The sequence below is a fragment of the Lagopus leucura genome, unplaced genomic scaffold, assembly GCF_019238085.1.
Source record: "Lagopus leucura isolate 7727_CA_CO unplaced genomic scaffold, USGS_WTPT01 Super-Scaffold_100159, whole genome shotgun sequence".
Lineage (NCBI taxonomy): Eukaryota > Metazoa > Chordata > Aves > Galliformes > Phasianidae > Lagopus > Lagopus leucura.
Genome location: NW_024962335.1, coordinates 23005288 through 23017327, shown reverse-complemented (window position 1 = coordinate 23017327; position 12040 = coordinate 23005288). Strand labels below are relative to the sequence as shown.

The following is a 12040-nucleotide window of genomic DNA, read 5'->3' as shown; positions in this document are numbered from 1 at the left end:
CTTCTTATTTTACTTCTGTAAAGCTTCCAGCAACCACATTAGGTAGTAAGTGCTGTAGAAATTAATATATATATATATATATATATATATACACATATGCAATATCAAAACAACGTCCTTTTGCAAGGAGAGATTTCTGCCCACAGGGTGAGATTTGCAAGAGAAAGACAGGATCTGGCCCTTGGTGAATAAAGACACTGCAGCAACATGGGAAGGGTCAGTGCTGCAATAACTAATCCTCTTCACTCTGCTTGCAGTTCAGAGATGCTGGCCAAGGAGGCTTGTGTAACCAAGCCATCATGCTGATCACAGACGGAGCAGTGGAGGATTATGAAGCTGTGTTTGAAAAGTACAACTGGCCAGATCGAAAGGTTTGTCTGGGAGAAGACAGATAGGGCAAAGAAAGGTGCTATCCAGCCACGGTGGGAAGAAGATGATCCAAGGTGTTGGGCAGAGTGGGCAGAGCTGAGCATCCAAACACCTGCGTGCATCCCGCTGCTAACACCAAGCAGCCAGGCTGGACTGTTTATAATTGGCCCTGTCTGGGAAAGCCTTGTTTGTTACCAGTCCATATGGTGGGCAGTGGAATGGCCCAGACAACCTCTCTCAGTACCTCCCAACCCTGCTTGCTTTGAAAGTGAAATAGACCAAGCTCATCCTAAACCCTCCAGATTTATTTGTTTACCTCATCCCAGCTAACAGCAATGCACAAAGGGAGAGAAGCAGCCTACCAGAGCTGTTAAAGCTGTTTATTTCAGGATTCACTCCTTTGTTGTTAGTCAAACACAAGAAATGGTGAAGCTTTCTTTAAATGCTCACATGACTGGCTGTTCCCCTGGGTAAAGGATTCCTGTGAGCTATAAACCTCTCTGCATGTTGTTGCTGAGTGCCTAGCAGAGCTGCTATCTTAAAATCAAACAGAATTTGCAGTTCTGCCTTGTTATGCAGATGATCCTGGGTGATACTTGGCTTTCTGAGCTTATTGTAATTGGAAATGAAGTTCCAGCCCGGAAAATGTGAAACAAATGGAGCAAGAGGCTCCTGTTTCTGCATGAAGGCAGAGCTCTTGTCCTGCAGCACAATCAAGCGCGCACTGCTGCATGGCAGGGTGTCAAACCTTGACCTCTTGGCTTTGGTAGTGTGTGACAGCTTCTTCTAGGCTACCTTTTCTTTCTCTTTCCCAGGTCCGGGTTTTCACTTACCTCATTGGACGGGAGGTCACTTTTGCCCCCAATGTGAAATGGATCGCCTGCAACAACAAAGGTGCTGTGTGGTAATGGCTACCCAACTCCAACCACTCACCTCACATGTGGACCGTGACTGTAGGTCTCTGGACTACCCCACTAGTTCCCCACAGCAGCTCAGGGGCCCAGGAACTGTTGGGTGGAAGATGACCTAAGGAAAGAGCAGGCCCTGCTAGTCTGCATGGAGTATGCCTATGTCCAGCTAATGCAAGTCCTCGGTGCTGAGCCACCATGTTTTCTTGTCTCGGTGCCAAGGGACACTGTGACCAAAATTCATGCCAGCTGTAGTCCACCTAAGTCCCTGTGCTTATTGTGTTCCAGCTGCTGGCTTTTGACAAGCTGTCTAAACCTCTGTCAGTAAGCCTGACATCTTTTGACTCAGATGTAAAACAAGCATATTTTTAAAGGATTTTACAGCATTTTTCACAATGCCTGCAGGTTAACCCCTATATGCCAGCCAAATTCTTTGTGTGCCAGTGATTTCACTGAGGTACCAGGACAGCTTGCTAATCCTGCCCCAAAACCAATATTCTCTGTATCCAGCATGAAATGGCATGAATGGGAAAGTTCATTCAAAGTAGATGAGTCATCCCTATCCATTTGAGGCCAGTTTAAAAGTCCAGTTAGACCAATCAGACATGGGAAAAGAAAGGAAAAAAAAAGTCTTGTCTGTTTGAGCTTGACTTGGTCCCAGTACATCTGGCAATGGCCAGCACCCTGCAGTGCTTGCTACGCCTGTACACTTTTTCAACAGATAAAGGAAAAAGAGACTGAGCTTGGGGCCTGACCACTTAGGGTTATTGGATCTCTTTCTGTCTGAACGGTGTCTTCAATGGACTCTGTGAAAGACATGGGTATATTTGCTATCGAAAATAATTGACATACAAGAATTGCTGGTCTGTAGAGTGTACACATGCTGAGGATGTCCAAGGTTCAGATGTTTACCTGTTAGCACTATGAACACAAGTAACATTTTTACTTTTTATTAGATGAAAAAAAAAGGATTTCAGATTGCATATTCAACCATAAGATTAGTGACAAGAAATTCACAGTACTGTTGTTTCACTATAAAATGTGAGAATGGATTATCCTTGAGAACAAAAATACACTGTTCGCACTTCAATTCTCACTTAGCAAACTCGATCTCCAAGGAAGGCTCACTGATCTTGGCTCTTCCATTTCAACATATTATACTGCTCTTTAATCCTCGTTTTCAAGCATACAAAATTTTCCACATCACAAAGCTTATCAAGTCATGAACCATTTCACATGGCATTGATTTCCTAGTGATAACAATTTTCCATATACTTGACATACTCTGTGCTACACCACGTGTAACCAATGAGATCCATGTTTAGCATTTCTAACCAATTAAGCAGCTAGCATTTGACAATCTTTTGATAACTGGAAGACATTATTTCCTAATATTCTTTGTTGTATATTAGACTGCTATAGGAGAAAGCTCTGGAAGTAAGTAACTTACATTTTTTGGTTCTGCTTCCAATGGGTGGATAGACATAGTCCCCATCCTTGGATGAAAAGCTAGGCAGAGCAAAGAGTAGAGCACTGTGCAAGAGAAGCTGAGAGTTTAGGCTTTACATAAAATGCGACAGGGGAAGTGAGTAGTTTGGTGGAATACCTTCTTTGCATATGTTTGTCATTCAGGAACACAGGCAGACTGATTCGTGAATGTTTTTGCCTAAGACCTAAAACAGTCTTTTACATCTGCTTGTTGTGTTATTTCAAGACTCTGGTCTTGAGTACCAGTCCAGTGCTTTGAGAAGAACAGAGCCAGTGCTTTGAAGCTCTAGATTTCCATGGAAACTTGTATACATAAAAAGCATGGCTACAAGGCATGTCAAGGCACTTTTTGTAAAGAGCGGATAAAACTGTCTGGGTAGATGTAGTTTTTGACATTCCCTTTTCTGACTTCACATGAACATTCATTTATAAACATGAGGGACATGTCAGAAGACTGACTCATGCCTCCGTTTCTCCATGAAGGCTACTATACCCAGATCTCCACACTGGCAGACGTCCAGGAGAACGTGATGGAGTACCTGCATGTTCTCAGCCGTCCTATGGTCATCAACCATGACCACGACATTATATGGACTGAAGCCTACATGGACAGCGCGGTAAGGAATGACACCTCTAGTTTTTAGTCAGCAAACAGTAGGGCCTATGAGCCAATCTGGCAAAGCTGTTAAACCTTCAGTGAGTATGCTAGGCATATAACTTGTCCCAGTTCCTATCTAAATATCTTATGTATCAGAGTAGTTGTAGTATCAGAGCCTAAATGAAGTCTTGAAATTTATGTAAAACCAGGAGCTGGTTGGCAAATAGAAGTTACAGGTCTCTGGCTGAGTCAGGCAGTATTTCTTTTCTGCTTGCTCCTGGAGCTGAGATGTATATATGGACTCAGGTATGTATCTGCAGTGACCCAGGAGCCCAGGACTAATCACACAGACACAGCATGACTTAAGAAGTTCTCCTGTGAAAGACGGCTACCTTCTATAGGATTATTCACAGGAAAGACTATTTACAGCTCAAGATATGGGTCACAGAGATTTACTTCCTCTAGCCCAGTACCTAAGCACATACTATTAGTCACACAAAGACACAGATCTCAGTTTGGGAGGCAGGTTCACGCTCTCATTCTTAGGGTTAGTAAGATGTAAGGTCGCCCACTGTACTGGCCTGTGCTCAGCCTGTGGGTAATGGGCACATCTCACTTCCTGGGAGGGAAATAAAGAACCAGGAAGTTGGGGCTTCCAACACCCCTTCCTTGTGTCAGAGGAGGACTTCAGAAACTGGAACCACAAGCAGGTGCCATCTTGATGTTATGCTGGCCATGCACCTTCCAAAGGAGAGAAGGGAAAAACAAAGTTGATTATCATTGAAGTTATTTTCCCCTGCACTACTTCAAATAGAAGATGTTTCTCAGTCTTCATCTCCACTTCGATTTTCACTACAGAAAGGGAAAGTTACGCTTCTTTCTGTGCTTTCCACGCTTCTAGAGAGATGTGTTGGTTTTGTTTTTTTTTCATACACTGGCATTCTCACACAGACAGATTTATGCATAATTGTGACAACTAGAACTGACCAGAGGAAAAAATTCTCTAGAGAATGTTTTCAGGTACTATTTCCTGGACAGAATTCCACGGTGGAACTGCACTTACTAGCTGTGATCAGCAGCATCTTTAGGATGTCTGCCACAGCCCTGAAAGGAACTGGGGAGAACCCACAGCTTCTGGGATATGTTTGTTTCACTTTTGTTGCTGTGTCTCTTTCCTTGCCTCTTGCTTTGGTTTGCAGTTCTTTTCCTCTGCTCCAAACTCTTTCATCTTTGTCTCATTCCTCCATTTGTGTATTCATTCACCTGTTCATCCATGTCTCCCACTAGCTGCCACAGTCTGAGGAGGTAATTGCTGCCCTGTGTTTTGTGAGCGTGCCGTGCCGTTGCCGTGTGCTGAATGGTGTGTCAGTGTGAGCACTCACAGCCACAGCTGGCCTCTACATCTGGGGATGGGAGTCTGCTGCTCTGAGGAGCCCTTTGACACAAACAAGAGGGGAGGCAATGCTGGATGTACTGGAGAGCTGTGCTGTGGGTCCAGAGTAGATAGGGGTGTCTGTGTCGTATGGTAGCATAGTTCACTGGATCTCTTCCACGCGTTTGATAAATGCTGGGGACAGTAGTTTGTTGTATATTAGCACAAGTGTTACTGTGGAGGGGAATTCTTTACAAAGAAGCATCCAGACCAATAACTCAAGACACTGGACTCAAATCTCCCTCAAGCAACTGCAGAGGTTATTGGCTGGCTGCTGTATGGCTCCCAGCATGCACACTAATAGAGACAGGAAGTCAGTTCTTGCCTTGCTACTAACTTGACCGAAGCAGAAATGGAAGAGAGATGCTACTGGCATCAAGAGAATAGGTCCTTTTCACTGCTAGGTATGTTTGGGAGACTCTTGTGCATGTATCTTGCCTGTTTTACCTCCTTTCTTGTATGTTTTTAGAGCATCTATCTTCTCTAGTAATGGGACCCTCTGCTTCCCCATTATGTGTGCACATCAACTGTACAGACAGCTCACTGTGTTGTCCTCTGTCTTTCCTATGCTTAGATGCCTGAGTGACAAATTTATACAAGAAAGCTGTGTTTGTATTTGTGCCTTTTAAACATTTGCCTATGCTGTTGCTCATTCATGCTATTCATGTGTTTGCAGTATAGATTATATTTGTGTTTTGCTCATATTTGTGTTGTTTTTCTACATTCTGTGCTTGATGCGTTGGTGGTTTTTACACTTGTTGCATAAGTACCTATGTCTATACACCATTATGTGTCAGTTTTAAGTTGTGTCACCATTTCTACAGGTTTCTTCATTCTCCTGCTTCAACACATTTCACTGGCTTTCAGCCCATTCTCATCACCCCACATGAGCAAGCATCCATCCTACGATCCTCTTGGATACAAAGCATTGAAAAATGCTGCCATCTGTTTTCAGAGGGGTGTGGGAGGCAAGGAGGTGTCTGATTGTACCCAACATCTGGGTTTCCTGGGATTTCCAGTGCCTTTTGCTTGGGTTATCTGCGATACTGCATCCGCTAACACATGGCTTGTTGTTCTCTGGCAGCTCTTTGCATCTCAGGCTCAAAGTCTGTTGCTCATGACAACAGTGGCTATGCCAGTCTTCAGCAAGAAGAACGAGACGGTGAGTGCAACATGGCCTTTGCTCTCCTTTCCACCAGCAGAAGTGTAAGACTGCAGTAGACCTGTGTGGGGTTTTAGAGCCAACGCTTCTCTGAAAGACTGCCAGATCATTAGGAACTGCAGTTGACTTTGGGCAGGATGTGCAGATGATAATTTGTCTGTCAAAATGATAGTCTGTCATTTCTTCTGAATACTATTTGTTCCAAATACCTCTTGAACATGACACTCCTCCCCAATTTATCCTTCCATTTTCAAAGCCAGCCTAATTCACAGCCCTGTAAGATTTGAAACTGAAAGTAATCATTACTTTGTCTCGTTTATGCATTTTATTACATTCCTCTACATTTCATGTAACGGTACTTCATGAGTCCAATAACCTGTGTTTGGTCAAAGTGTCCTTGGAGAAAGGCATCCAGTCTTGATCTCTCCATTGCAGTTTCTCACTCTGTTAAAAATTGGTGTCTAAATTCCACTTTGAGGCTGTCTGGCCTCACTCTCCCATCATGATGGCTTTCTCTGCTGAACTAAAAAGCACATAGCCTTTGGCATTTCTCCTGGGAACTATCTTCTACACTGCAATGAAGTCAAACCTGTCTTTATTTTGGTAAGGTAAAAAGGTTAGAAAATTTAGGTGTCTTTGATGAGGGCATTTCCTCTGCATTTTGAAACCCTTTACACGCTTTTCTGTACCATTTCTAGCTTTTCAGCCTCATCTCAGCTTCTGGTTCCTTACTGTTGCTGTACAAGGCATAAACTCTCCACCTAGATCATGTGAACAGCTGTCTGTCTTCTCTGCCCTAGGCCAGCCTTAGCCTTTATTAACACAGCACTGCAGTGGGAGCTTCTGAGCCTTTTTTTTTTCCTCAGACGCTTATAAATAAACAATTTCCCATTTTGTGAGGATTTCATGCATTCATTTGTCCTAGATAGAAAATTTTGTATTTGGCATTTGGTTCACTTAGCCCGGTGACAAACGAATATGTATTGCTTCGCATGGTTGCCTTGTCCTTATTGTTATTCACACATACCAAATGAATACTTTTGCCCTCAAATCTTGTGTTCAGTCATTTTCTATTACTTCTGAATCACAGTAAAAAATGTGCACTAGTTTTGGGTAGAAATGCTCCTACCCATAAACATTGGAGCAACCCTTGAGATTTTCTGACGTATGCTAGCTGGTTTAAATGAACATACACAAGTTTGGAGAAAACACGTGAGAGGTCAGTAGGAAGGCAGCAATGTGTATTCAGGCAGAAAACTACCCAAATTTTACTTCTGAAAATGAATCCTTGTTTTCAAGCGATCTCACGGCATTCTCCTGGGTGTGGTGGGCTCTGATGTGCCACTGAGGGAGTTGTTAAAACTTGCTCCACGCTATAAGGTAAGATTGAGATAAAACTTGCTATTTTATACAGCAAAGTCATTAGTCATTCTTCCATTGTCATGTCTCTGAAAAGTCATTCTTCTGCCTGTAGGAAGAAGAATGAGCATAAAGCAAGAGCAGTTGGTTGTGGTGATACATCATAGCAACACAGGAAATCATTCACCCCTTAGGATGCCTCAGAAACACAGGGACTGGATGGTCCAGTGGATTCATAACTGGTCACCAGTTTTGACTTCATGGTCACCTGCTCAGATCCCTCAAAGATGATACGGATTGGATAGTCCATCTCATAAAAATTAATGTTTTATATCCAGTTCCCAGTGGATAAGCTGCCATATCAGTTGCCAAAAAATGAACTAGTTTCCCTGTCAACATATTCTTGGCAGAAAATCTAAGAACTGAATGGACTTGGGAAACCAAATGGTTTTGTTATGCATAGTTGTCCTTTTTTTTCCAGCTCAGCTTGAAGACTTCTTGGCAGAGCAGTGAACAGGGAGTTGGCTCTCACTCACTGATGCTATACCTAGACAGAGTATTTGCTCTCCAGAATTAGTCCAAGAGTTTCCACTAGTTCTGTGCTCAGCATATCTTAAAAAAGAAAAAGCATTCCCCAATAGGCAAACACTCCAGAGATGTGCTGTTTAGTTTGGTTTCTGCTGTAAGTTCTGTGCAGTGACATTTTGTTCAATCGGTCTGCATACCAGGAGATGGTAAACTCATCCTAGAATCACTACAGAAATCAGGTAGTTTGAGCCATCATTTCCAATTTCCAGTTTGTCCTAAAGAACTATTAGACATCAACTACCAGTTAGGCAGCTGTCCAAAATCTGATTGCTAGAGACTCACAGGAATGGAAGTGCTGTCAGAGGCAATGCATGAGTGTGGCACTTGAGACCTAGATGCAGGATTTGCAGATCATTTGCTACAGGAAACTGCCTTTCAGGCAACCCAGGAACTGAGAGTATTGAGGTGCCTGTGCTCAACAGACCAATGCCAGCTGGTTTCGGCCTGTAAGAGCCTTGTCCAGGAGGCTTCACTTTTTATACACATTCATTTTCTGCAGAATACTTATACCTTTTCATTTTCCTTCCTCCGTGTCACTCAAAAGCCATGTGTTGCAATAATCTTTCTTCTAGACCTAGAAGAGGAATGGTCCCTTACTCCAAGCAATGCCATGGAAAGAAGGAAAATATTTGAAGGGTTTCTTTACATCAGAGACAGGATGTGATTTCCCAGAAGCTATTTCAGTTTCAGACCACTTTGGAAACCTCATTTCTTCACCTTGTCTCTCCTGGCATACAGGCCACAAAAGACCAGTTCTAGAGCTACCTTGAGAGCTCACTTGAGTCCACGCTTTTCATCTTTAATAGGCCAGCAAGGAAATTTGATGTAGTACTGATCCAGTGCCTTGGATGCATCTGCCATGCTGAGCTCTATGCAATTTGAAAAGAAAAAAATCTTTTAAATAGAGTCCAAGTTTTGATCTAAGATGTGTGCAATACATAATCCATTCCCTTCAAAAAAAAATGACTTACCTCCCTGCTTTCCTATTGTTAGCCCTCCAAGATTGTCTCTATAGGAACATAAATTTGCTACTTTTTTTTTGAAGATAGAAACCTTAGCCATTCTTCCTTCAGACACCTCTTGTTTTGGCAAGCGTAGGCTATCCATGGGTTTTCAGAAACTCACGAGTTAAGCTGGAATTTGTATTATGTATGGGCTTGATCTGAGTAATTGCTCTCTTGGAAATCTCTTGCAGATCAGGTCAGACGGTTCCTGCTCTGGCTTGATTATGCTACTCTTTAAAAAGCACTGTAAATGGGAGGCCTATACAACCGGCCAAGGCTCCGTATGTTCTTGCCAACAACCAAAACGTAAAACAGAGCTCCTCTGCAGACTGACCTGGCTTTTAAGAGAGGTATCTGGGGCTCCCCACTCCAACACGGTTGGTCCTCTTGGAGTAGCCAAAGGGGCAGAGAGAAATGCTTTAGGATTAAGCCTGTTTTCTACCAGTGTATACCTTTAATAAGAAAACATTTCTGAATATTCTGAGTTGGCCAGGTACTAGTGGCAATCCTTATGCAGCAGTTCTTCTAGCAAAAGCAGAGCTAATTATTCTCATGCCTCTTTCTCCAGCTGGGTGTCCACGGATATGCCTTTCTGAACACCAACAATGGCTACATCCTCTCACACCCAGACCTCCGTCCTTTGGTATGTACAACTGAGAATTTAAGAAGCTTTGCTAGTGTGAAAGAACTGGCTTTCAGGAGTGCTCCTGACTTCTCATGTTTTATTGATATACCAGCCTCAGAAACATGAGGAACGGAGAAATCAATACCACACCCATAGATATATATATGCATGCATGTGTATGAAGTGGGAGGTGCCCTGTCTTTCCTCTCCGTAAGAATGCATGTGGGTGATATATTTGTGTATTGCTGTGTTGTGGGTACATGTGTATTTGCATGCATGCAGCATTTCACTGCTGGGCTGAAGGACCCCTCACCCACGCATACCTCCTTCGGGAAGATTCAGCACCCCAGTAACAGCTGGCACGCAGCTGTAGTGTTGGACATGTGGAGAACCTGAGGCTAGCAGGATCCAGCATCACGCATCCTAGTCACATGTAGGTCAGAGACAATTTAGGGACCAGTAGACCAGCTGGGTGGATGCAAGGATAATTCTCACTTGTGGTACCACACGGAACTCCAGACCATACATCTCTGCGAACACCCAGCAGGTTTCATTACCCAGGTATGCTATGCATTTGATACTTCATATACGTTCCTGTCAACACAAACCTTCACATGCACAGCAATAGTAGTTAACATGGCTACTGGTGAAAGAAAGTGCCACCACAGGGATTCCCAGTAGCCGTCTTCCTAAAGGCATACCACATGTGTGGAGTTACTTCATTAAGTCAGGAGGAGGAACATATCACATTTCCAGAGAGGCAAGGCAAAGCCAGGTAAGGTTGCTATCTTATCCTGCACCTGAAACTCATCTCTCTTAGTCTACTTCACACCTTTTTCTTCATCAGGAAGATTACAGGCAAATAGGTGTCTTTTATCAGTTAACCCTGAGGTGAAAAGCCTCCTTTTTTCTCAGTGAAGCTGAAGCCTAATACCCATCAGAAAAGATCTTCTGCTGGTGTAATAGTGTTAATGGGATTACACTCTTAGCTGTAGAGGAAAAAAATGGTTTCCTGGAGGTAAGCGTACTGAAGTGCAACATACTGACCTATTTAGCTGAATATTCTCACAAACCAGGCCATACCCTTTATCTGCAAGTTCACCTATGTTCTTGCTTGTCTCTTTCTCCTGAAAAAGCCTTTCCCACATAAAGAAATACACAGCATGGGATTGAGAAGGCACCTGCACCCAAGTGCTGCCTTCCCAGTCAGAGAATGAGACAGTATTATTCTTCAAATTCGATTTAATTCTTCACAGATTAGTTTAGAAAAGATTAGCTTATCTGGATACTTACTTGAGTGTTTTTCTTCTTTGATTGTCTTTCTTCTTTTTCTTTTTCTTTTTGTAAATAAATAAATACCAGTATAAAGAAGGAAAGAAACTGAAGCCTAAGCCGAACTACAACAGTGTGGATCTCTCAGAGGTGGAATGGGAAGACCAGGATGAAATAGTGAGTATCAAAAAATGAATTCAAGCTTTTTGTATCTCCTTCTTACTAAGCATACATATACAGAATGAGGAGGAGGGAAGTGGCACTCCTGCTTTTACTATGTGTAACTGGCTCTATGAGAAGCTGGTGAGAAGAGAACAAGGCCAGCGCTCCCTACAAATTGCTTGCCTTCTTCATCTGTATGAGCTTTTGTCTCCACGGAACAGGGAGGGAAAGTACTTGCAGGAGGAGGGAAGAAGTTGGAGGATGCTTCAGGGAGTCAGCCTATGTGCACATGGCCCACATGCTGGTGGTAGCTGCTGCACCTCTGGATTCAGCTTAATACAAAGCCAGAAAAGCTTGGGAGTAGGGAGATGTCCCATGATGTTGCTTGTACATGCAGTATGTGAGATATAGCAGAGCCCACTCAACTAATGAGATTCACAGCAAGGAGGAAAGTGCAATTCAAAAAGAGACAAAGCTTGCAGTCATTTCTAATGATAGACAAAGAGCATATGGGATATATCACTTAAGAAAATGGTTTTCCAGAAAACACCTTATTGCATGCATGGAGCCTCTGAAAACAATAACTGACTAGAGGGAAATGACTTGAAAATGCTTTTTCTACTCTCTTTCAAGCAAAACTATTAAAAAGTGGTAAACAAGAAACAGCATACATCTCAACAGATGCATGTTGCGGTGTATCAGAACTTGGAATCAAGATACAACAGCAAGTAGACAGGCTTCTCCATAGCTGGTTTTCTTTTACTCAAAGGAGTTAAGAGAGAATAGCTACTTAAGTTACTAAGATAAGAACTGAATTGAGAGTAAGATAGAATTAGCTGTAGGACACATGCTTCGGGATTACAGGGGAGACTGCTGAGATAAGCAGATCTGGTGCTATAGATGCCCACTTAGGTGGGACAAAGAGCCCAGCAAGGGGATCACAGCAGTTATTGTGGCCAGTGCAGGGCAAGCACTGAGGGCTGTGCTAGGGGAACGCGGAAAGTGGAAGAGTGTGGCAGGCTGAGAAAGGAAATGAGGCTGAAATATAGAATCAAAATCAAACAATCATCAAG

At 43.0% G+C, this 12040-nt stretch overlaps 2 protein-coding genes across 2 annotated transcripts in view; one reads left to right on the top strand and one right to left on the bottom strand.

The window, feature by feature from the left end:
• The window catches only part of CACNA2D4 (calcium voltage-gated channel auxiliary subunit alpha2delta 4), a 114508-nt gene that overhangs the window by 27293 nt on the left and 75175 nt on the right, over positions 1-12040 (top strand). The window contains exons 11-17 of the mRNA XM_042889971.1: positions 258-371; positions 1185-1263; positions 3249-3382; positions 5880-5957; positions 7257-7337; positions 9477-9551; positions 10896-10982. Of these exons, the coding sequence (XP_042745905.1) occupies positions 258-371; positions 1185-1263; positions 3249-3382; positions 5880-5957; positions 7257-7337; positions 9477-9551; positions 10896-10982 (648 nt within the window). The remainder of the gene's footprint in view (positions 1-257; positions 372-1184; positions 1264-3248; positions 3383-5879; positions 5958-7256; positions 7338-9476; positions 9552-10895; positions 10983-12040) is intronic.
• LRTM2 (leucine rich repeats and transmembrane domains 2) overlaps positions 4084-12040 on the bottom strand; it is a 60938-nt gene continuing 52981 nt past the window's right edge. The window contains exon 6 of the mRNA XM_042890326.1: positions 4084-4104. The gene's annotated coding sequence lies outside the window, so the exon portion shown is untranslated. The remainder of the gene's footprint in view (positions 4105-12040) is intronic.